The sequence below is a fragment of the Hemiscyllium ocellatum genome, chromosome 5, assembly GCF_020745735.1.
Source record: "Hemiscyllium ocellatum isolate sHemOce1 chromosome 5, sHemOce1.pat.X.cur, whole genome shotgun sequence".
Taxonomy (NCBI): domain Eukaryota; kingdom Metazoa; phylum Chordata; class Chondrichthyes; order Orectolobiformes; family Hemiscylliidae; genus Hemiscyllium; species Hemiscyllium ocellatum.
The window spans coordinates 96162991-96190029 of NC_083405.1; the positions used below are offsets into that span (position 1 = coordinate 96162991).

General features: G+C 39.9%; 1 protein-coding gene across 1 annotated transcript in view; it reads right to left on the reverse strand.

Moving 5' to 3' along the window:
- Positions 1-7781: 7781 nt before the first annotated feature.
- The window catches only part of enkur (enkurin, TRPC channel interacting protein), a 30802-nt gene continuing 11544 nt past the window's right edge, over positions 7782-27039 (reverse strand). Inside the window, exons 2-5 of the mRNA XM_060825713.1 lie at positions 26123-26268; positions 23497-23717; positions 10057-10203; positions 7782-7955 (exon numbers count right to left, since the gene is read on the reverse strand). Coding sequence (XP_060681696.1) covers positions 7782-7955; positions 10057-10203; positions 23497-23717; positions 26123-26268 — 688 coding nt within the window. The remainder of the gene's footprint in view (positions 7956-10056; positions 10204-23496; positions 23718-26122; positions 26269-27039) is intronic.

A 27039-nucleotide genomic window follows, 5' to 3' on the forward strand; every position in this document is an offset into this window, starting at 1 on the left:
AGTTTATTTCTGTGATATCAATTGAGGAATATGCATTAAACAAGACAGTGGAGCTAACTCCCTTCTTCTTTGAAGTAGCACCACAGGATTTATTTTCAGACCTTTAATGACTTATCTAAAATATGGCACCTCTCCAGTGCAGCACTCCACTAGAACTACAACAAAGTTTTAACATTACCATTTATGATGATGACTTGGATTGTTTGTGACTGATTGCCAGTTCAGCCCAATTTTCCTGTGCTTCAAAATTGTTCTGCATTTGGATCTTTTTTTGGGTGGTTTCTTCAGAATTGTGAAGCATACAGTCCCACAAATAGATCTGTCACAGCAGTGGAGTGTCAGGAGTGAGACTTTTCATGTCCCCAGTTTTAAGGCATTCACTGCGGTAAGGTGAGCTAAAATGTCCAATGTTAGTGAATTGGTGAGTGAATGAATGAGTGGATAGGCAGAGTGGTGAGGTGGATAGGTAGATGAGGTAGAGGTGTGTACAGTGTCAGGTGGGTAGGTAGGGTGGCAGATGAGTTGGTGAACTAATGATTAAGTGGGTATTTAAGGGCAGTCAGGTCAAATAAGAATGGTTTCTCAGATTGGGCCTAGTCAAGGTGTGAAGATTATGGTGTAGTCAGAGTGTCAGTGGATTAATCAGGGGAATCAAGGGAAGAATCAGGAGGGGGTGAGTTCAGTGTGAATTATTGGATGTGGATTGTACAGTTACCCAGAAGATAAATCATTCTTTCTAATATTTCTTAGGTAACTATTCAGGTACTCATCAGAACTGTCGAAAGTCTCCAACTCTTCTGTGGAAGATTGTAGGGCTGGAGGAGATTGCAGAGATAAGGAGGATGGAGAATATGCAGGTGTTACCCAAAAGGAGTACTCAAACCTTTTTCCCAGGTATTCTTCTCTTGTGAGACAGACAAAATACAGGGAACCAACTCAGAATTCAATTAAACAAACGCTTCTTTTTTGACCCTTTAAGCACTAATACTCAATATAAAAGATATATTACTTGTAACATTTACTTTTTACTTAACTACAACATTAGCTCAATTCACTTCACGTTACTTAATTCCCATTTAATTCTAACTTGATAATGGCTTCAATGGCTTGAATCAAACACTATCCTGAATCAAAAGAAGTGGCCAACTTTGCTCTCAGTTTATAGCTTGCCTTGTGGCTGGCTGTCTTCTCTGAAGATACTTCAGGGCACATGCTTCTCAAATGTTGGTCAGTGAAGACGGTGGAGTATAATATTGACCCAGCTGTATAGCACATTCTGTTGAAACTTCTTGGCAGAAAAAGATTTGTAAAATTAAAACAATATCAGTGGTGGTTGGATTTAACTTAAGGGGAAATTGTTCCTGGTCAGTGTCCAGTTCTCTCTATTGGAAAGCATTCATCGATTCCATTGTGGGGCAGTGTGTGTGTGTGTGCAAAGAGCTATGGGGTGGTCTGGTGTGTGTGTGTGATTAGTGGATCTAATCTTTCACATCCCTCCAGGGACTAGAATTAACTCGAGATCTATTTGCACTGGGGCTGATTCTGAAACACTAGGTGCTGAAAATCTCTGCTGTTAGTTTAGTTTGTGTGTCTCAGTCTGTTAATGGCTTCATTCTGTCTCTAGGTCCTGGAATCTCCACTGGAGCAAGAATTGGATTGGGAATCGGGATTATTGCTGTTTTTGTTGCTGCTGGAATTATGGTATATATTGTCTGAAAGCGACAAAAGCAGTGTGTCCTTGAATGTTCCACTCTTTCCATTTTTTTACAGAAACCCGCCAGTCCCAGTAACATCCTTGAAACCTTTTCTGTACCCTGTCCAATTTAAGATCCTCCCTCTAACAGGGCAACCAGTACTCCAAAAGTGGCCTCACTAATACCCTATGTAACCACAACAAGATGTCCCAACTCCCATACTTAATGGTCTGAGTGATGAAGGCAAGCATGCTAAATGCCTTCGTAACCATCCTGCCCACCTGTAACACTGCTTTCAAAAATACTATATCTGAAGCCCTCGACTCTCGGTTTGTCAACTCTACTCAGGTCATTATCATTAACTGTATAAGTCCTGCCCTTGTTTGTCTCACCAAAATGCAATACCTCACATTTATCCAAATTAAAATTCATCTGCCAATCCTTAGCCCATTTGCCCAATTGACCATGATCCCTATGTAATCTTAGATAACCTTATTTACTGTCCACCAATTTTGCAAACTTACCGAACATGCTTCCTAAATTCTTATTCATATTTTTTACATAAGCGACAAACAGTGGACCTCGCACCGATCCCTGCAGAACACCACTGGCCACAGACCTCCAGTCTGAAACATAACCCTGATTAAATTGGCATGATAATAAGGGAACATCAATGGACATGGTGCATTTTGATTTTCATTAAGTATTTGTTAAGGTATCATACCAAGTGTTTTTACAATAAATTAGGTCAAATGCATATATTAGCATGGATTGAGATTTGATTATTGAGAAGGAAATAGGGACTAGAAATAAACAGCACATTTTTAAGTTGTTAAATTGGAACTAAACATATACAGAAGGATTAGTTCTTGGTCCACTGTATTTATAATTCATATTCATAACTTAGATGAGGCAGCTAAGTATATTGTGTCTAGAGTTATTGCCAATACAAAGTTACAAAGAACCATTTCTACGGCACCTTTAAAGATGATCGGACATTTCATGGTCACTGTTGTAATATAGGTATTATGTCACTTAATTTGCATATATCAAGTTTTCACAAAATGTAATAAAATATTTTTGGGATATTGATTGAGAGAGATAAACATTAGACAGGTCACCAGGTATAACTTCTCAGCTGTTCTATATGGGAGCCTGAGGTATATACAGTCATGTTAACATCTCATTTAGAGCCCCTGGAGGGAGGCTTGAACACATAACCTTGTGCTTGAAAGGCAACAGCACTACAGCTGACAAAAGGACGTAACCACTGAGGATGGCACTGAGGGATATAGATTAAAGCACATAGGCAAGAACATGGCTAATGGTACCATTTATGACAAAGTACAAAATTATCCATTTTGGAGGAAAAATAAAAAATTTTGTTTTGAACGGTTAAATAGGAAATGCTTGTATTCAGAGGTTGGTGTAATTTTACATGGATCACATAATGTTAACAAAGTACATCAAAAAATTAGGAAGGTTTAATTTTATCAAAAAATCCTGTGCTAATTTTGAATGGCTATATGGTAGGAGGGCTCCTGTGACTAATGAATTAGCAATTTTATACCACTCACCTCATTAAGTTTGCACCATCACTCCGAGGTATCACTTGCACACTGACCAGCCATGGAAGTGCTCACCTTTGCTGGGAACTTCCAGGTTTACAGCTACTGTTACTATATTTAAATTTGCCAGAAATTGCCCTTCACATGCAATGTGGGAAGAATTGCACTGGGGATGGCTGACAGAAGCATGTTGGCATCCCACTTTATTGACAGGGCCCTGAAAGCCACAGTGACTAGGGTAGTGAACAGCAAACTTATTTTCTTTCCACAGGATAGCCAGAGGAGTCCACAATATAAACCTTGTCAGACTGGTGCAAAGGTGCACCAGTAATCCCAGCAATGCAGGGATAGGAAGAAGGAAGTGATTTTTGAGATTTGTAGCTCAGGCTGAGGCTCTGGATGTAGGTTTGCTCAATAAGCTGGAAAGTTCATTTTCAGACATTTCATCACCATACTAGGTGACACCTTCACAGAGCTGCCAGATGAAGCATTGGTGGAATAGCCCACTTTCTATTTATGTGGTTGGGTTTCCTTGGGTTGGTGATGCTATTTCTTGCTCTATTTCTCAGGGGGTGGTAAATGGGATCCAAGTCAATGTGTTTGTTGACTTCCGGTTGGAGTGCCATGCTTCTAGGAATTCTTGAGCTTGTCTCTGTTTGGCTTGTCCTAGGATGGATGTGTTGTCCCAGTCAGTAGTGTCCCTCCTCATCCATATGTAAGGATACTTGTGAGAGTGGTTTATGTCTTTTTGTGGCTAGTTGTTGTTTATGTATCCTGGTGGCTAGTTTTCTGTCTGTTTGTCCAATGTACTGTTTGTTACAAATCCCAAGACCCGATAAGCATGGGACTCTGACGTTGAGGAGATACCTTATGTTCCTTGTTGGTACAAATGCAAGAAGATGTTCCATTGCAGAAATGCTGGGCATTATTAGACCATGTTCTGACTGCTATCTCTAAACAAAGAACAGTGTCACTGCCCCTCTCTTATCTGCATGGCATTCCATGGAAGATTAGCAACTTTGGGAATTCTATACTTTCACCATGTCATGACGATTGGCAGGAAACTTTGGTGAAAATTCTGTATTAGAAGGCTGCTCTGCATTTCCTAGAGATTGCTGCTGGTACTAGGAGCAAAGATGGCTGTGTTCCTTATCAATTTCTGTGGCACTCAGTGGGCAATATCTGAAACAGCTTCTTAATAATGTGTTCATTCAGTAGTCACAAATCACAAAAGTGACATTTAAATTCATGAAACATCTGTACATTAGATTACTTACAGTGTGGAAACAGGCCCTTCAGCCCAACAAGTCCACAGCGACCCACCAAAGTGCAACCCACCCATACATTTACTCCTTCACCTAACACTACAGGCAATTTAGCATGGCCAATTCACCTGCCCTGCATATCTTTGGACGATGGGAGGAAACCAGAGCACCCAGAGAAAACCCACGCAGATATGGGGAGAATGTGCAAACTCCAGTCAGTCGCCTGAGTCAGCAATTGAACCCGGGTCTCTGACGCTGTGAGGCAGCAGTGCTAACCACTGTGCCACCGTGCTGCCCACATGGAGACCTGCAACAAGGTGGGCAATGGGCTGCCTCCACATTAACCTTCACAACATTATCCTGATTTAGATGCATGCTACATGACACATTTGGTACATATACAGTGTGAGATTGTAGGAATGTGAGGAAGAATAAGAACTTCCCCCACACATCTCACATTGTGCAAGAAAGGCAGATTGCATACAAGGATAATGAGTGCACATTTTATAGTCCAAGATGTGAGGGGAGCAACTCCTAGACATTACGCAGACCTTAGAATGTTTGTGAATTATGGAACTTTGGTGAAACTTTATAGTTTGCTTGATGTTATTTCTGTTTCACATGCATTTACTTGGATTAATTTGTATTATTCAATGATGTGGTCAAGATTGCCTGTGGCCAGGATGTTTAGTTGATATAGTTGGTCAATACGAGGTTCACTTCCAGAATTCTGTGATAACAGATGCCTTTAATCTGTATTATATGAGTATCTTATTCAACATTATTGTCCTTTGAAGGGCCTCCTATTGCTCATAATTAGACCCCACTAGCACAAATGAGGTATTGAGACAGTAATTTTTCATTTTGATACCTAGAATAAGGCATACAGACAACACAAAGAGGTTACACAAAAGTATAGATAGAAGATGTGAGGATGCTACAGGGGATACAAATAGGTTAAGTAATTGGGCAAAGATGTGCCAAATAGAGTATAATATGGGAAAATATGAAGTTTGGTGGGAAGAATTATTAATGCATATCATCCAAATTGTGAGTGATTGCAGACCTCTGAGAGAGATCTGCGTGTCCTTTTGCATGAATCATAAAAGGTCAGTATATTGGTATGGAAAGTTAATATAAACATTAGCATTTTGTTCCTTGTGATAAATGATAAAGTATCTGGAGTGCTGTGCATAGTCAATGCATGGGATGCAGTTCAGAGAAGGTTTGTTAGAAGGTTTAATAATTGGTTGTCTTATGAAGAAAGGTTGAACAGGCTAGATTTCTATCCAATCGAATTTAAGAGAGTAAGAGGCAACTGGAATGAAACACAAAACCCTGAAGGGCCTTGACAGGGTAGATGTGGTCAGGATGTTTCTTCTCATGGAAGAATCTAGGCCTAATCACCGCTTAAAAATCAGGGATCACCCATTTAAAACAGAGATTAGACAACTTTTCATTCTCTGGAAGGATTGTCTTCGGAACTCTCTCCCTGAAAAGATGGAAGTATGGTCCTTCAATATTTTTAAGACCTAGGCAGATAAATTTTTGTTAAGCAAGGTGATGAGTGGTTACTGGGGTAGGCAAAATGTTGATCTGAAGTTACTATCAATTCATCCATGATCTTATCGAATGACAGAACAAAGTCAAAGGGTTGAATGGTCTTCTACTGTTCCTGATTCAGATGTTCCTACCAGGCATATTGGATAGTGGAGCTAGATCAGCCACAGCTTTATGAGCATTAAAACAGGCTCGAAGGGTCAAACAGCACACTCCAGATTCTATTTCTTACACTGAAGTGCTAGGCTAGGTTTTGTACGCAAGTTATTGGAGGATGACATTAACTCCCAACCTTCCCAAAGGAAAGAACATAAGCACAGTTAACATACAGCACATTATGTTTTCCAGCATTCTTAAAGAAATCTGGCTGTGACTGCTAGTGATGCTGTTGTTTCTAATTTACTTCATTCTTTTATATATCAAAAGCAATGTTGTCTCAATTATATCGCATTTATTTTCATCTTCTGCAGCTATTTTGCATCAAAGCTTCCTCGTATACTCAAGTTTTACCAATTAAGCATAAATGTGGATTCAGACAAGGTCATCATATTCAGGGTAATTAGCTTCCTGCATTGGCCGGTTTGCCATCATAGTATGTGTCATTCAATTATACTGGAGTCCTTTCTTTGTTATTTTATTGCGCAATGTCAACGTTTTTGGCACGGCCATTATGTCCTATGCTAAATGCTTTTGCTTTGGTATTGCTGAAGATATATTCTGTTGAAATTCTTCATCAGCGTGACTTGCAAAAATGCCAGTTCAAGTGGAAAATCAACCTTCACACTGTGTGAGAGAAAAAAGTGCTGGTTGGTAATAAATAGACTCTGATTAATGGAAGTGTTGTCATAGACAATATGCTGATTAATGCTGATGGACAGTAATCTGTCAGGTTTTCCTTACATTTTAAGCTAGCAGGTAGGTGGTGGTCAGGGTGTTGCCTTTAGCAGTGAACAAGCAAAGGCATGCCACTTTTAGACACAAAGAACATAAACGCGCATTATATCCGGTTCAACTCAGGAGACCGGGCGATAGCCATTGCTGGATTAGTGAACCAACTAATCAGCACTGCTCATAATAGAACTGTTGGTCCTTGCATTGTCCTGATGAGTGCAAGATGAACAACCTCAACAAAACGTGTCTTTTTTCAGCAATACTCAAGTTTGGTACTACCAAGTAACTATACTTGATTTACTTCCATGATATTTTTTCCACAAGTTTGAACAATCAACACCAAGTCTTTCTTTTGTACATGTTGCACTATTAAAATTTATCAATATCTATAGGTTGGTGGCTTTTGTAGCTCAGTTAGTTCAGCATGCCATATCAAAGCTTGCTTCTCCAAATGCAAAAATCAGTGACAGTTTCTCAGAATAAACCATTGTTATTGATATATAATGAATATTTAAAATTTGTGCAATACATTGTCATTTACAATTCCTTGTCAAATTAAGAAAAAGGAAAATCTTTGATAATAAATTTAAATTGTAACTTTGTTCACTTAGAGTCATAGTCATAGATAATTTGCAACTTTGTTCAGTTGTCACATTCTTCATTTTTGTGCTTACATAAATGCATTCTTTAAGTATGAAATATGTAGAAATTTTATATGGGCAAATACTAGCATCAAAAATGGGACAATATTTGCATAATAATACATTTTTGAAAAAATTGAAAAAGCAACATTATCTTGGGCTTTAGTTTCGTGGAATGTAGATAAATTTATGTTTCTCAAACATGTCAATGTCCTGTTCTAGTTTTTTCATTTTGGTTTCAAGTACTTCCTTGTGCATTTGCTTCGAATGAGTGTCTATCAAAATGGAAAGACTTTGATAGGCATGATTCAGCTCTGCCCAATTCCTCTTTAGTCCCTAAAACAGACCCAGAAAAAGAAAAGCAAACTAATCAACACTTTGATTAAAATTAGAATGATATTTGTTTAACAGTTAAATTAGTTTAATTGTTTCAATGCTATTTTACGTACCCTTAAAAGCAGAGCTCATTAGTTATGACCCCTTAAACCATCCTTCTTTAAAATCACAGGATGTAGGCCAAGTCAATATTTATTCTGCATTCCTAAATTGTCCTTGAGAAGGTGGTGATTAGCCACCTCTTGAACCACTGCAGTCCTTACTTTAGACTTCATAACAATATAGTACAATCTACAGCTCGCAAAGCCATTTTAGAAGGCTATGGGTCTGGAGACATGTAGGCCAAACCAGATAAGGATGACAGGTTTCAAAACCAGAGGGATTCTTATTGACATTTAATGATGGTTACCATTAGACTAGCTTTTTAATTCCAGATTTTTTATTACAGTGAACTTTCATCACCTGCTGTGGGGCATTATCTCAGGTCTGTGGATTAGTAGTGTAGTGACATTATCAATATTCCACCACTTTTCCGCTCTCCTACTTAGGAGAATAGTTTATGGTGATGATATAAATATGCAAATATTAAACTTGGTTGACAACTAACCACCACCTTTTCCAGAACAATTAGGAATAGGCAATAAATGCTGGCCTAGCCAATGACACCACATCCCATGAACAAAAAGAAAATTTGGTTGAATTAAACAATTAATTTTGAATATAGCAAGGAATTGCATTGGTTTCCTATTTTTCACAGATCTTGCCTTATGTTCTTCTTTCCAGGTTCTTCTTTTCACTTGAAATCTATTTGTCCCAAGCCTGATGAAAGGGAGAACGTAAGGAAGAACTTTTTATGTAGCATTTGGAGTGCAGGTTCATAGCTCCTTGAAAGTAGAGTTGCAGGTAGATAGGATAGTGAAGAAGGCGTTTGGTATGCTTTCTTTTATTGGTCAGAGCATTGAGTACAGGAGTTGGGAGATCATGTTGCGGCTGTACAGGACATTGGTTAGGCCACTGTTGGAACATCGCGTGCAATTCTGGTCTCCTTCCTACTGGAAAGATGTTGTGAAATTTGAAAGGGTTCAGAAAAGATTTACAAGGACGTTGCCAGGTTTGGAGGATTTGAGCTACAGGGAGAGGCTGTACAGGTTGGGGCTGTTTTCCCTGGAGCGTCGAAGGCTGAGGGGTGATCTTATAGAGATTTACAAAATTATGAGGGACATGGATAGGGTAAATAGACAAAGTCTTTTCCCTGGGATGGGGAGTCCAGAACTAGAGGGCATAGGTTTAGGGTGAGAGGGGAAAGATATAAAAGAGACCTAAGGGGTAAATTTTTCACACAGAGGGTGGTACGGGTATGGAAAGAGCTGCCAGAGGAAGTGGTGGAGGCTGGTACAATTACAACATTTAAGAGGAATTTGGGTGGGTATATGAATAGGAAGGGTTTGGAGAGATATGAGCCGGTGCTAGCAGGTGGGACTAGATTGGGTTGGGATATCTGGTTGGCATGGACGGGTTGGACCAAAGGGTTTGTTTCCATGCTGTACGTCTCTATGACTCTGTGACTGGGACCTTGCTGTCTTTGAATGTGATGTGACAGAGATATTCAATGATACCAAAAGGACATTTTGGTATCATTAATAAACTTGTAATGCTGTAGGAACAGCACCTGGGAATAAGGCTGACTAGATTGCAAGACAGAGAGGTGGCATGGATTCGAAAGGTCAAATATCCTCTTTCCATGCCAAAATGACACTATGAACTGCGATTGCAAATGCGAATGCATGGACTAAAGACTAAAAGCACGAATTGGAAGTTGTAGGAGGTGCTGACGAGATGCTAGACAATAAAAAGACTATCAACATGAACTGGGAAGGAGATTGGGATAACTGTAAATTGATGATAATGGAAAAAGTGTACCATTCTGAATCATGGAGAAATCAGTGAGTATAAGCTGCACTGGGAGAATTACAAGGTAACAGAATGGTGAAAAAGACTTAATGATCTCATTAGCTTATACCTTTCATATCTTTTCTATTTTGAAATTTTAACCAGATATTTGTTTCTTTGATGATATTAGGAAGTGGTAATCATTGCTAACCGACAACACGCTGTTCCGCTCCTCTTCAGTCAACATTTTCATGGAACCTTGTCGTATACGCTCTTTTACATAGGCATCATATTCTTCTTGTGCTTTCTTCTCCTCTTCAGACTGCTTAATTAGATAATCTGGGATTTTACCAAAGTCCTGCAAATAAAATTAGCCCAGAGTACTAAGCATCCATTTTGTGAATTAATATTTAATGTATATTTGGATAACTGGAATCACAAATGTAGGATTCTGGAATATTTCTGTTGACTTCAAACATAAGTAAACATTTATACATAGTATGCAATTCCTGTCTACAAACTTTTACTTCATATCAAAAGTTAACAATATAAAATGATAGTTAAACATTTCTAATTAGAATTTCAATGTTAAACATTCACTTTCCTGTCATGTTTATAACAATTACCTGTCAGACCACTATGAGATGCTGTAATAGGACTACTAATACTAAATCACACTTATGTAATAATTACTTGTTGTAGCACTAGGTGGCATTGTAAGTCACTCAAATACTTTTGGGGGAAAAAAATTCTGACACTTCTTTTCATCCCGGGCTAAAATTTTAGTATCCAAAATAAACTAGATAAAATTTCAAATAATTATATATCTCACATTAATGGTTTAACATATCTACTGATATACTGCCATTTATTAATGTCCGCATGACAATTTTTAGTTGAAAGTCTCAGCCTCTCTTATAAGATTGGACTTCAACGGAACTTTTCTTCTGCTTATTCCTTTACCTTAGTTAGCTAAAGGTAGAGTTTGAATATTAAACAGCTACAGTGTACTAAATGTCCTGGAATGCATCAGCAGCAACTCAATCTGTTTGAACATTTTCTACAACTTTTAGTTTCACAATATTTGAAAAACTACAGGTCAAAACTTAATTCAGATTCAGTTTGTACAAACCTAAGAGAAAGAGTGAAGTAAGAAGAGGCAATGATAAATAACAGACTGAACTGCTTGCACATGTATTTTGTTACATGTCCCACAAATTTCAGAAGATATATTTACCTTGGAGTTAGAGCTCAAGTAATAACTGCTTCAAACTAGAAGTAAAATAAGTAGGGTTGGTATGGCTGAAGTTCAATACTTTCTGAAGAAATGGTGGAGTTGTCAGTGCAGAATGTTAACAGTCAAGTGGATGTCAGTTTAGGTATTGGTGGAGCTAGGAATTAGTGAATTAAGGTGGTGCTGAATCAAGAACCTGACAAGATCCTGTTGCTTGTGTTTAACCAGGATGGATTTGTATGCAAATAGGGTAACCTGTGGAGCTATGGAGTAAAGGAAGTTAAATATTGTAAGATGCAATTAACTTTATCAGCCACTACAGAGGTTTCCTAAGTATTTTCTGCCAGGGTTTACCAGATGAGAGCATAGCAGGGATTAATTGAACTGTAGCAACAAAGTAGCAACAAACTCAAAATATGTGATATCTTCAGTGCAAATAGCTCTGAGTCACATTCAATTCAAAATTTAATTCTCTTTCTCCGTAAACAGATGCTGCCAGTCAGGCTGAGCATTTTCAGCACTTTCTGTTGTTATTTCAGTGAAAGGTTTTTGTGTGCTTGCAGGTTTAGATGTGAGAGTTTAATTTCACTGTTTTGAGTGTCATTTCCTACATTTTGGAAACACGTTGAATTACCTTAGAGTTTACTCAAAGTTAACATAACTTCCTTGCTGTGAACCTGAACTACATCATGAGAGTAACAACTTAATGCAGCAATGACCTGAACTTCTGATGAGAAGCAGCAGGAGGAATCACAGCAGTATCAGCAAGAAATGCAAAAGATGCAAGAACGCTAACAGTGGCAGAATTCTCTGCGGCCAGCTAACACTCCATAACCCCAGGGTAATTGAAATCAACAACTGGGCGGCACGGTGGCACAGTGGTTAGCACTGCTGCCTCACAGCGCCTGTAGACCCGGGTTCAATTCCCGACTCAGGCGACTGACTGTGTGGAGTTTGCACGTTCTCCCCGTGTCTGCGTGGGTTTCCTCCGGGTGCTCCGGTTTCCTCCCACAGTCCAAAGATGTGCGGCTCAGGTGAATTGGCCATGCTAAATTGCCCGTAGTGTTAGGTAAGGGGTAAATGTAGGGGTATGGGTGGGTTGCGCTTCGGCGGGTCGGTGTGGACTTGTTGGGCCGGAGGGCCTGTTTCCACACTGTAAGTCTAATCAAGACAGTAGGGATGGAGGATGGATGTTGAGAGTGCTCCAGTTTGAAGGAGATGATACTCCCAGCACAGAGCGTACAAGCAATAAGCATCCTCAACATGATGGAACAATAGTGCTTCATCAACAGGTTGGCATCTGTAGGGTCATGGAAGGAGACCTGCTTCCCAAGACTGCTAGGTGGTCAAGCATTCCAGTTACCATCAAGATTATCATTGCCTTGAATGTCTTGCAGTTGATTCTCTAGTTCCTGCTAGAGATGTGCTAGTGTTTTCTCTAGAATCTCACATTTTGCTGCCTTTAAACGTATTTCTCATGACACTAATGCTTTATTTCTGAAAGCCATCATTTAAGTACATCTTGATGTGACCATTAAAAGATGACTGTCAGCTTCACTGCATTAATTGGTTTTTCACAGATTCAGAGGGAATTACTGGCTCAACACATCTGGTATTCCATGTATTTCAGTTCAGCCAGAAGTCTTTATCAATTGCAAGAGACTTAACTTTTTGATTGTTAAAAACTATTGAAAATTGATCATATGTCTGCTTTAGATATCGAGGAAGCTACTACTGTTCATTCATTCTTAAGCAGTCAGGTTTTTGATCTTTTGGACAGTATTAGTGGCTGCGTCCTGAGAGGGGAGCAATGACTCCAATAAAGGAACTGTCTGTGAAATGAACTACCAGAGGAAGTAGTAGATGCAGGTGCAGTTACAACATTCAAAAGACAGTTGGACAAGTACATGAATAGGAAAGGTTTTGAAGGATATGGTCCAAATGCTGGCAAATGGGACTAATTTAGTTAGAAAACTTGGTCAGCATGGAGTAGGTGGACTGAAGGGTTTGTTTTCGTGCTGTCTGACTCCATGACTCTATCTAGGAACCCTTTTGGTAAAACCAAGCAGATAAACAACACCACCTATGTGGCCCCAAGGGCAGTAATAGAGCAACAGATCTGTAGGTGACATTTACTATACCCTATTAAAGACACCCAACAGTTATGGTCAACATCACCTTGTAAAACTGAAGCTAAAGCAAAAGAAAATACAGAACTATTGCCTTTCTCCTCAGAGGAGCCAGATGTGACTATGATGCCTGAAACCAATGGCAGAGAAGCCTCTGTCAAGAAGGCATGCTTTCCTGATCTGTGTACTCAAGGAGGTCAGACAGTCCCATAAGAAGAGTGCTCACCTCTCAATTCAAATAATTTCTACAGTCAATATTGCGATCATCATCCTCATATCCTTTCATCCTTAACACGAAATCATAACCATTCATGGTACCAGACATACTAAGTACGTTCAATGAGAATTTCAAACAAAATGTTATAGTGCAGAGGGAAGCCACTTGAGTCATTGTATCTGCACCAGCTAGCCATTGTAACTTTGTGTCCATCTTCTGCCTTTTTATATTTTTTTATACCCGCTTGTGGGATGTGGATGTCGCTGGCTAGCCAGCATTTTATTGCCCATCCCTAGTTGCCCCCAAGAAAGTGGTGGTGAGCTGCCACCTTGCAATTTTGCGGGACACTCTTGTAGATCTTTTCTATTTAAATAATAATCAAATGTCCTTTTGAATGCCTCAGCTGAAGCTACATACAACACAATTTCAGGAAGTACATTCAAACCACTCTTATATGAAAAGGTTTTTTTCTCTCACTTCCCGTTTGTTCTCTTGCAAATCACTTAAAATATAAGTCATAGTTATTAATTTAACCTGGGGCATTGTTTGTAGAGGAATAAGACAGTGTTATTTTCTGGATCTGTAGATTGTGAAGGAGCAAAAATGGCCTTTGCAGTGATGTGTACTTCTTGTCAGATGTGGGAGTTTAAAGAGAGTTTAAGGGTTACTGCGGATTATATCTGCCATAAATACTGTTGGATGCGAATCTTATCAGAACGAGTGAATCGGTTGGAGAGACAGATAGAAGCGATGAGGAATTTGCAACAGCAAAGGTATGTGATAGATGGCAGTAATAGGAAGGGGAGAAAGTCTCAGATACAGTCACATAGTTGGATTAACTCCAGGAAAGGTGAGAGAGGTCGGCATCTAGGGCAGGAGTCTTTTGTGGATATACCCATTTCAAATAGGTAAGCTGTTTTGGAAAATATAGGGGGTGATGGATTCTCAGGGGAACGTAGCACGAACAGCCAAGTTTCTGGTATTGAGACTGGCTCTAATACAAGGAGAGGAACATCGGCTTCCAAGAGATCAATTGTGTTAGGGGATTCTGTAGTCAGAGGTACAGACAGACTTTTCTGTGGCCAACAGAGAAAAAGCAGAATAGTGTGTTGTTTCCCTGGTGCCAGGATCAAGGATGTCTCAGAGAGAGTGCAGAATGTTCTCACGGGGGAGAGGGGCCAGCAAAAGGTCACTGTCCACATTGGAACCAACGATACAGGAAGGGAAAAGGTTGAGATTCTGAAGGGAGATTACACAGAGTTAGGCAGAAATTTAAAAAGGAGGTCCTCAAGGGTAGTAATATCTGGATTACTCCCAGTGCTACGAGCTAGTGAGGGCAGGAATAGGAGGATAGAGCAGATGAATGCATGGCTGTGGAGCAGGTGTATGGGAGAAGGATTCACATTTTTGGATCATTGGAATCTCTTTTGGGGTAGAAGTGACCTGTAAAAAAGGACGGATTGCACTTAAATTGGAAGGGGACTAATATACTGGCAGGGAGATTTGCTAAAACTGCTTGGGAGGATTTAAATAGTAAGGTGGTGGGGGGGGGAACCCAGGGAGATAGTGAGGAAAGAGATCAATCTGAGAAGGGTACAGCTGAGAACAGAAGTGAGTCAAACAGTCAGGGCAGGCAGGGACAAGGTAGGACAAATAAATTAAACTGCACTTATTTCAAAGCAAGGGGCCGAACAGGGAAGGTAGATGAACTCAGAGCATGGTTAAGAACATGGGACTGGGATATCATAGCAATTACGGAAACATGGCTCAGGGATGGGCAGGACTGGCAGCTTAATGTTCCAGGATACAAATGCTACAGGAAGGATAGAAAGGGAGGCAAGAGAGGAGGGGGAGTGGCATTTTTGATAACGGATAGCATTACAGCTGAGCTGAGGGAAGATATTCCCGGAAATACATCCAGGGAAGTTATTTGGGTGGAACTGAGAAATAAGAAAGGGATGATCACCTTATTGGGATTGTATTATAGACCCCCCAGTAGTCAGAGGCAAATTGAGAAACAAACTTGCAAGGAGATCTCAGCTACCTGTAAGAATAATAGGGAGTTATGGTAGGGGATTTTAACTTTCCAAACATAGACTGGGACTGCCATAGTGTTAAAGGTTTAGATGGAGAGGAGTTTCTTACGTGTGTACAAGAAAATTTTCTGATTCAGTATGTGGATGTACCTACTAGAGAAGGTGCAAAACTAAACCTACTCTTGGGAAATAAGGCAGGTCAGGTGACTGAGGTATCAGTGGGGGAGCGCTTTGGGGCCAGCAACCATAATTCTATTAGTTTTAAAATAGTGATGGAAAAGGATAGACCAGATCTAAAAGTTGAAGTTCTAAATTGGAGAAAGGTCAATTTTGACAGTATTAGGCAAGGACTTTCGAAAGCTGATTGGGGACAGATGTTCGCAGGTAAAGGGATGCCTGGAAAGTAAGAAGCCTTCAGAAATGAGATAACAAGAATCCACAGAACGTATATTCCTGTCAGGTTGAAAGGGAAGGTTGGTAGGTATAGGGAATGCTGGATGACTAAAGAAATTGAGGGTTTGGTTAAGAAAAAGAAGGAAGCATATGTCAGGTATAGACAGGATAGATCAAGGGAATCCTTAGATGAGTATAAAGAAAGTAGGAGTATACTTAAGAGGGAAATCAGGAGGGCAAAATGGGGACATGAGATAGCAATGGCAAATAGAATTAAGGAGAATCCAAAGGGTTTTTACAAATATATTAAGGACAAAAGGGTAATTAGGGAGAGAATAGGGCCCCTCAAAGATCAGCAAGGCGGCCTTTGTGTGGAGCCACAGAAAATGGGGGAGATACCAAATGAATACTTTGCATCAGTATTTACTGTGGAAAAGGATATGGAAGATATAGACTGTAGGGAAATAGATGGTGACATCTTGCAAAATGTCCAGATTACAGAGGAGGAAGTGCTCAATGTCTTGAAACGGTTAAAAGTGGATAAATCCCCAGGACCTGATCAGGTGTACCCGAGAACCCTGTGTGAAGCTAGAGAAGTGATTGCTGGGGCTCTGGCTGAGATATTTGTATCATCGATAGTCACAGATGAGGTGCCGGAAGACTGGAGATTGGCAAACGTGGTGCCACTGTTTAAGAAGGGCAGTAAAGACAAGCCAGAGAACTATAGACCGGTGAGCCTGACCTTGGTGGTGGGCAAGTCATTGGAGGGAATCCTGAGGGACAGGGTGTACATGTATTTAAAAAGGGAAGGGCTGATTCGGGATAGTCAACATGGCTTTGTGCGTGGGAAATCATGTCTCACAAACTTGATTGAGTTTTTTGAAGAGGTAACAAAGAAGATTGATGAGGGCAGAGTGGTAGATGTGATCTATATGGACGTCAGTAAGGCATTCGACAAGGTTCCCCATGGAAGACTGATTAGCAAGGTTAGATCTCATGGAATACAGGGAGAACTAGCCATTTGGATACAGAACTGGCTGAAAGGTAGAAGACAGAGGGTGCTGGTGGAGGGTTATTTTCAGACTGGAGGCCTGTGACCAGTGGAGTGTCACAAAGATCGGTGCTGTGCCCTCCACTTTTTGTCATTTGCATAAATGATTTGGATGTGAGCACAAGAGGTACAGTTAGTAAGTTTGCAGATGACACCAAAATTGGAGGTGTAGTGGACAGCGAAGAGGGTTACCTCAGATTACAATAGGATCTGGACCAGATGGGCCAATGGGCTGAGAAGTGGCAGATGGAGTTCAATTCAGATAAATGCGAGGTGCTGCATTTTGGGAAAGCAAATCATTGCAGGACTTATACACTTAATGGTAAGGTCCGAGGGAGTGTTGCTGAACAAAGAGATCTTGGAGTGCAGGATCATAGCTCCTTGAAAGTGGTGTCGCAGGTAGATAGGATAGTGAAGAAGGTGTTTGGTATGCTTTCCTTTATTGGTCAGAGTATTGAGTACAGGAGTTGGGAGGTCATGTTGCAGCTGTCCAGGACATTGGTTAGGCCACTGTTGGAATATTGCGTGCAAATCTGGTTTCCTTCCTATCGGAAAGATGTTGTGAAATTTGAAAGGGTTCAGAAAAGATTTACAAGAATGTTGCCAGAGTTGGAGGATCTGAGCTACAGGGAGAGGCTGAACAGGCTGGGGCTGTTTTCCCTGGAGCGTCGGAAGCTGAGGGGTGACCTCAGAGGTTTACAAAATTATGAGGGGCATGGATAGGATAAATAGAAAAAGTCTTTTCCCCGGGGTCAGGGAATTCAGAACTAGAGGGCATAGGTTTAGGCTGAGAGGGGAAAGATATAAAAGAGACCTAAGGGGCAACTTTTTCACGCAGAGGGTAGTACGTGTATGGAATGAGCTGCCAGAGGATGTGGTGGAGGCTGGTACAATTGCAACATTTAAGAGGCATATGGATGTGTATATGAATAGGAAGGGTTTGGAGGTATGGGCCGGGTGCTGGCAGGTGGAACGAGATTGGGTTGGGATATCTGCTCGGCACGGACGGGTTGGACCGAAGGGTCTGTTTCCATGCTGTACATCTCTATGACTCTATGACTGTAAATACATGCCGTCTCACGCTTGATCCTTTTATCAGTAAGGACAGTTTTCTCCCTATCTACTTCGCTCAGCTCCTTCATGATTTTGAAAACTTAATGAGGTGTCCTCTTAGACTTCTTCTCTCCAATAATCGCAATCTAAATTTATAACTGATGTTTCTCATCCCTGGAACCATTCTTACAAGTATTTTCTGCACTCTCCCCAACACATTTACATCCTCCCTACAATTTGATGCATAGAATTGTACAAAACTAGGCACAAGTCAGGAGTGTGATTGAATAATATCCACATTTCTGGATTAGTACCACTCCATTAACATTCAAAAAGCTCAAAGCCATGCAGGATAAAGTAGCCTACTTGGTTGGCATTACAACAACCACCTATAACTGTCACTCTTTCACTACCAATCACAGTGGCAGCACTACGTACCATCTACAGAACGCAATGGAACAAGTTCCTAGCGTTTCTTATACATCACCTTCTAAACTCATATCTTCTACCACCTAGAAGGACATGCAGCAGATATATGAGAAAACCATCACCTGCCAGTTCCACTTTGAGCCATACACTATCTTAACTCAGAATTATATTGATATTGGGCGGCATAGTGGAACAGTGCTTCGCAATGTTGCCTCACAGTACCAGGGACCTGGGTTTGATCCCAGGCTGGGATGACTACCTGTGTGGAGTTTGCACGCTTTCCTAGTGCCTGTATGGGTTTCTGCCAGGTGGTCTAGTTTCCTCCCGCAGTCCAAGTATGTGCAGGTTAGGTGGATTGGCAATACTAAATTGCCCCATAGTGACAAGGTATGTGCAGGCTGAATGGATTAGCTGTGGCAAATGCAGGGTTACTGGGATAGGGCAGGTCTGAATAGGATACTGTTTGGAGGGTTGGAGTAGGCTCGATGAGCAGAATGGCCTCTTTCTGCACTGTAGTGATTCTGTGATTTCTTTACTATTGTTAGGTCAAAATTCTGGAACTCCCTTTCTAACAGCTCGATGACAGTCTCCACAACTTATGGTTAAGAAGGCAGCACATCACATCACTTTCTCAAGAACTGGGGACATGCAAGAAATACCAGTCTAGTCCAATGTGGACTACATCCCATTAATGAATTAAAGAAACCTGGCTATGGCTTTAGAAAAGCATTACTGCTTGCACAAATGCTTGAAACACAAGTCGTATTAACATAAATTGGACCACAAAGTGCATAGATAAAGAATGGGACCATTGTTAATTAAATGAAGATAAATGTTACATTCATTTACTATCTCTCAATCTCAGGACATTCCAATTTAGCAGTTTGGAAGTGCAGCGAATACTGTACTGCAATACAGGAAAAATTGACAACTAATTTGCACACAGCAAGGCTCCACTGATTATTGAAATAAATACATTATTGAGTTAAATGATGTGGATTGAAAGACAAATAGCAGCCAGACTAATTTCTTCTTTGAAAATGTGGAGGAATGATGGCAATTCTGACATAGCAATTATTTAATACTGTACTGAGGTGTCAGCATAGGTTAAAAGTTCAATGCTCTGAAGTGACGTTCGCATCCATGATCCTCTGGTTTAGAGGCAAAAGCACTAGCTATTCTAGAAGCATGTCACATTGATAGTCTTATCTCCCTATCAGCAACACACCTCTCTTCCATAATTCCATTGGCCCCGTATTACATTTTCTGTAGTGTTTCTGAAAATTGAAGTTGTTGCAATATCTGCATTTGAAAGCAATTATCATACATAGAACATCTGCCAGTTAGTAGTCCATCTAAATCTTTATTTTCTGGAGCAGAGAATAATGTGCACAAGGAAAAAGTGGACCATTTTGAGAAGAAAAAGGAAGCATCAGGGCTGGCCAACATCTCTGTCTCAGGCTTGCTGCAATGATTCAGCGAAGCTCAGGGGAAAATGGAAGAACAACACCTCATTTTCCACTTGGGGACCCTGCAGCCCTCTGGATCAATATCATTCAATAATTTTAGGGCCTGAACTCCCCCATGTCCTAGCTCCCTACCACACACACCAGGCCTTGTTATCACATAGTCTGCCATTACACACTACCTATTGTTAGCCACTAATAGTTTCCATAAACAGTCTCCACCCAGATCGTTATTGATTCCTTTGTCTGTCCAACTGTTTTCTTTCTCTTTGTGCTCTATCCCTACATTAGCTCCTCCCTATCTTCTGCATGTATATCAACATTTTCCTACCTACCAACAATTCAGAGAAAGGGTCACCAGACTCAAAACATTACTTTTGATTTTTCTTCACAGATGCTGCCAGACCTGCTGAGCTTTTCCAGCAACTTCTGTTTTTGTTTCTGAACAGACATGAGCAGCTTGCTCTATTATTCTTAACAGACGAGTCAGAGAGGTAAAGAGAGATAAAAAATTCGAAGAGAGCTATCGATTCAAAATGGCGATGAGATAAATTGCTTGTGGTGCTCAGTGTTTATAGTTTTCTGAAATTTTGGTTATTTGAAATACTCAGTAACATATTCTTCACAATTTAGAGTACAGTCTCCTAAAATAGATATTTCTTGTATACCTCATTGAGAAATTTAACAGCTCCATTGTGGCTTCTGACTCAGTGACTTTGGCATGACACCTTCCTTACTCAAGTACCAGCCCACACATATCCACTTAGGAGGTGATAAAAAATGAGATCAAAAGCACAGATATGGATCTGCTTGTGAAAATATCTTCTGCTGTAAACACTAGTAAAAGGGTCTTTGTAAGGTTGAGTATTGATGATCATTACATAGATTTCTGAAAATTATTAATATTTAGCCTACATTTTCAGATTCTGTATCATAAGAACAATTACAAATTTGTACTTTTTTTGATAGTACGGTATTATGTTGTATGACTTACATTCATGAGATTGGTTTACAAATCAAAAACTACACTATAGATTTCTCAAAGTTAGTTCACATCAGTCTGTAATTTGAACAGTTGTATAAATACCTTTAAGGTCTTACCTTGAGTAGCATGCTAGCTGTGATATTGATCGGTTTGGTCCCTCCTGTACTGCTTTAGTTTCATCTCCAAGATATACCAATTACAAGTTATTTCCTTTCATGGTTTGCTAGCTATCAGTTTCCTTTATAAACTTTCTAACAAATATTGGAAAAGTATGGACCTAGTATGGATAGACAGCATTGATTTGCGCAGGGAGGTAGTATCTCACAAACCCAATTGAGATTTTTGAGGAAGTGCCAAAGATGATTGATGAGGATAGGGCAGTGAACATTTTCTGCATGGACTTTAGCAAAGGCCTTTGACTAGGTTCCTCATGGCAGGCTGGTCCAGAAGGTGATGTCACATGGTGACTTGGTGAGTTGATAAGATGGATATGGAATTGGTTGGTCATAGCAGTCAGTAGTGGTGGAAGGGTGCTTTTCTGACTGGAGATCTGTGGTCAGTGGCATTCTGCAGGGATCAGTGCTGGAGACCTATTGTTGTTAATCGATATGGAGAGGATGGTAGGTAGTCTGATGAGTAGGTTTGAGGACAACACAAAGATTGTGGGAGCTGTGGATAGTGAGGAAGATTGCTAGAGGATGTATATAGGCTGGAGATTTAGCAGAAAAATAGCAGATAGAATTTAATGTGACGTGATGCATTTTGGAAGATCCACCGCAGGAGGAAAATTTACAGTAAATGCTAAAACCCACAGAAGCAATAATATATAGAGAGAACTAGGCATCCGGGTCCACACTTCCCTGAAAGTGACAACACAAATGGATAAGATAGTCAAGAAGGTTTATGGTATGCTTATCTTCATTGGTTGTGGCATAGAATATAAAAATTGGCAAGTATATAGAACTTTACTTAGGACACATTTGGAATATTGTGTAAAGTCTGGTTACTACACTACCAGAAGCAAATGGAGGCTTTGAAGAAGGTACAGAAAAAGTTTATCAGGATGTTTTCTGGTTTGGAGGGTATTAGCTTTGAGAAGAGATAGACAAATTTGGTTTGTTTTCACTTGAATGTTGGAGATTGATGGGCAACCTTATAGAACTTTTTAAAGTTGAGAGATATGGAAAGAATGGATAATCAGAGTTTCTTTTCCAGGGCAGGTTTTTTTTTATACACAGCAGGTGGTAAGTGCCTGGAATGTGCCGCCAGATGAGGTGATAGAAGCATATTCAATAGCAATGTTTAAGAGACATCTTGTCAGATACATGAATAGGCAGGAAACGAAGGAATACAGGCTGCGTAGAGGCAAAAGATTTTTAGTTTAGAAAAGCATGTGTTGGCACAGGGTTGGTGGGCCGAAGAGTCTGTTCTTCTGCTGTACTGTTCTTTGCATTTTGTATTACTTAAATTTGCTTGACCCGTTGAAAACTTTCCTCTCTATAATCAGTTCAGAAGGATCACTGAACCCTGAAACATTAACTCTGCTTTCTCCCTACAAATGAGTCAGACCTGCTGAGTTTTTCCAATAATTTCTGTTTTTGTATCAAATGCAGTAGTGTGGCTTCAGAATATTCTGTTCTAAGAAACTATCCAAAAATACGCTATGATCTCCTTATTTAGGCTACCTTTGTTCTGTCATGATTATTGCTTACTTTTCTGAAAGTCTCTCATTATTTCATCCTTTATGCTCCACTGTATCATATAGTAACAGTTAAGGAGCCGTGCATCACTTCCAGGAGTGACTTTTTGCCTTCATCACTTTTCATCTCGACCGAAACAATTTTTGAATTCTGGTTTCCTGAACTTCCATTCTGTTATTTATTAACTAACAAAGCCACCCCTCTACATTTTCCTAGCTTCATGTACACCTAAATTTCCTGCAACTTTAAGATTCAGGCTTCAATCCATAAAAATCTGCCGCCTTGTCCCTGTAACAGCTAGCAGATTTTAAAAGTTCAATACAGTGGGAGTTTCCAGCATGATCTTTCTGAAAAGTGATCTGAATGTTAAGGGGAAGAAATTATTTCTCAAAGTTTTGATAATTTGAAATATTTTAAACTGTTGTGGTGATATAGGATGGTAGACTGGGGTGGCACAGTGGATCAGTGGCTGGGGCTGCTGCTTCACAGGACCAGGGACCCGGATTCGATTGGTAGATGACTGTCTGCATGGAGTTTGCACATTTTCCCCGTGTCTGCTTGGGTTTCCTCCATGTGCTCCAGTTTCCTCCCACAGTCCAAACATATGCAGACCAGGTGGTTTGGCCATGCTAAATTGCCCAGGGATGCTCAGGCGAGGTGCACTAACAATGGGAGGTGCAAGGTTACAGGGACTGGGTAGGGTGATGGGTCTGGGTGGGATGCTTTGTAAAGGGTCAGTGTAGACCTGATGGGCAGAATGGCCTGTTTCCACACTGCAGAGAATCTATGACAAGATAAATTGAACATTTGAAAGAGAGACTTTTGTACAAGGGATGGAAAATATTTGGTACATCAGAAGTATGTAAAAAGATTCCTTGAGGTGAAGGATTTTAAAACTTCTACAAAAAGGTAATAAAAATACAGCAAATAATCCATTCCAATGTATCAATGCACAAACCTTTCTGTAGAGAAGTGTTGGAAGAAGCCCTGATGGTTCCAACAAGATTTTATTTCCTTTTCTAGTATCAACAATGATTGGCACAGGTTTCTTGGGGACTGCCATCTGAACGTCAAATACGTTGGCTTGAACAAAGTTTTTCTTGGTGCGAAGTCCCATTAGTGGTTTGTCAGATGGGATAGAAGATTTAATTCCTTCTACAGGAACTTTGTAAGGTTTCCCTGTGAAATGAAACAGATATTTTCCTGAAATGATGAAGATTATGGATTTATTTTATGATTGCCAATGTTCAGCAATGGCTCGAAAAGAGATGCAATATGATATTTCTCTACCCAAAGGCTGGCTGGGAACTGACACATCACACGTACCTGTGGTAATTTACACAAAAATGCTGCAAGCTTTAATTACTTTCTAACAAGTGTAAGCACAGCCTGATGTCGTGCTAAGCAATGTAAATTTCTTAGTCTGTGCTAAATTAGCTGATCTCAATTATGACAGTGGATCATTTCTCTTGATCCTATATCCTTGAAGTCGAGGGAATGAGTTAGTAAAAAAAAAGCAGAAGTGTGGGAGTAATCTTGACTTCATCAGTAAAAGTAGCTTATTGAAATGGCATCATTTATTAATAATACTGAAATTTCTCTCAAAACCATCATAACTTGAAAATTTATATGAAATTGGCTGTAATAGGCAAAATGCCCCATTATTTCAGCTTTAACTGGCAAAAAAAACTTCATCAGCTGCTAGAAATTGCATAATCTAAGGTTTGAACTCAGTTTGTGTGTGAAGATGACAACAATAAACTGGTCGTCCTCAATCACGCACTAATATGTGTCAGTAAAGATCAACTTGAATCAAACTAAGGGATGGCATAAAGAACAAGAGTCAGTTGCTGAGCCTTTCTTTTCACAAGACACATCATTATAAACTCAGCTCAGTACTAAGGACTCCAGAGCTTAGACTCATTAAAAGATGATTTTTTGCAGAATAATAAATATTACAGAATAGGGGGAAGCTCTTCAGCCCCAATGCTGCCACTTACTTCTGTAATCTTATTCCCCTTCAAACCTTTACATATTCTTTCTATTTATATATTTATTCCAATCCCTTTTAAATGACATTCTATACTCTACCTCAATAGCCATTATGGTGCAACAACTTCTGGTCTAATTGTCCTCAGTGCTAAAAGCAACTTTGTGCTTTGGTTCTTCCAATTAGATGCTCGGTCTCCATCCCCTTGCTCCAATCGCCATTCATGAGAGGAATCTATTTATGCACAGTAAAGTCTCTGGATTTTACTCACTTTTGTTTGCCCTTCTCTTGGTATTATTAACACTCACATGGTGCTGTCACTGCTTCTGCCTTAGCAAAATACTCCTGGCTCCAACATCAACTTCATTTCACTGCTGTATCTCTCTTCACTCCTCCCAGCTTGAGCCCAAACATCTGTTATTCAATTTTCTAAACCACTGTTTCGACCTCCCCGATCCAATTTCTAAGCTTTGTTCTTTCCTCACCTGAGCCCCATGTAGTTCTTAAAGTACCTCTCCATTCCTTGTTATCTGGCCAAATCATATTTCAAATCACTCTTGCTCACCCTCATCTCTTGAATGTAACCCTTCTCCTTTTCATTCTATCCTCCAATTCACCAGACATCCTCTTTTCTACTTTCTCATGTGATATCTCCTCTAGTTTTTAAAAGGTGGGATAAATGAATTAGATCATTGACCTCACTTAACAGAATAAAATCCTCAATGAAATGACCTGCTTGTTCTCTTTGCTCCTCTCAATAATCACATTCCCACACTTCTATTCTCTCACCACTTTCTCTTTTACTGTAAACTCCAACTATCACTGCAACCTTTTCTCCTGACTCCATATGACTTAACCCTGGCCCCCAAGTCTCCCTGACCTTTAATTCATTCTTCCTTCCTTCACTAATCCCTATTTCTAGAATCTTTCTTCCCTCATCCCATTCCCTTCCCCTCAATGGTATAACCATTCTGCAGTCACTCTCACACCCTTCCTCAGTTTTCTTCTCTCCTCCAAACAGCAGTTCCCATTTGCCCTCACTACTCCAAATTCCTTAGCTTTTGCCCTTTTTCCAGAATGTAAATGCCACAGCTAGAAGTAGAATCTGACTTTATTTGATACTCTGCAAGAAAAGTAACATGTGGAAAAGAAAATCAGCTTGCAAATACAATGTAAATGCAATATGCCCAATAAAAAATGAATGCTGTCATGCTATCCATGATGAGTAATGAAAAACAACAGTTCAATAACTTGTTGACTCTCAAAATGGGCATCAATTTCTAGTCACACTTGTGTTATCATAAATGAATTAAATTAAATATCAGCCAACTCTGTAGCTTGCGGACTAAATCCACACTGATACTATCAACAAGGAGTAGATTACAGTCTGTGGTTTTCCAAATATTAAAATTGATCTGTGAAAATCTCATGCTGTGGGTCAATTCATGGAAATCACCCACCTGTGGTTTTGAATCCTAAGAAAACAATTCGCTACTTCAAAGTGAATGACCCTTCTAAAAAGAACATTACTTTTAGCTTACAGTTAAGATATAGAAGATAAGGAACTATTTTGCAATATTTCACAGAGACTTACGTTCTGGTAGCTTTTGTTCCTTGGAATGCTTCAATAGATGGTGCTTTGGACAAGGAGGCTCAACTTTGGGCAAACCCATCGTCTTGTGTGCTGATTTCTTAGAATCCCAGTCTTTCTGTACAATGTTCCGTTGTTTTGAACGATAACTGACAAAAGAAAAAATATCTTAAATTTGTTTGAGAATTTTCTGTGAACAAAGCAACAGCTGCAATTTTGGCACAATACAAGAAGCTGTCACAAAGTTAGTCCCTTTTTTTTCTAAAAGCTGTTCCTTGGCTCAAGGAGACTCTGTCCTTGATTTTTTTCAGAGGGGTAATAAACCAGGACAGGCTCTGATCAGTCTAGTTTGGAACAGAGATGAAAAGGATTTTGAGAGGCCTTTTGTTTAAATGTAAACAGATGAGACTTCAGGCTAAATTGGTCATGCTTTAGGAGTGACATGTATAAAGAAAGGAGAGTGGTCAGCTCTCTAGCTAGCTGAGCTGTTTTAGTTCAGCCTTGAACTGGTTGGAAGTTCAACAGGGAGCTGTGTGGAAACCCTCTCTCTCTTTCTGTCCTTTAATTTCAACCTGTAAGCACGTGTTCCATCTATACTGGTTTTTAAAGGGAGTTTGCTTCTTGGGACTGTTGCGTATATTTGGAACAGCATAATTAAGTCTAGTTGGATAGGCAGAGGTCTGTAGGGGTTCTTTATTCTGTTCTTTGTGTTTCATTGTGTAATTTTGTGAATAAATGCTTGTTTGTTTTAAAATCTAGGAGTCAACCTAGCAAACTTAATCTGGGTATTTTTTTCTGTACACTTAATGAAACAAATTGCAAAATTACGGTCTGAGCTGCCAGTTTAAGAATGTTTTGAGTGGTCTGGCTCAGTCCATAACAGATTTAAGGCTCTTTGCGGGATTTTAAATAGTGAGTGG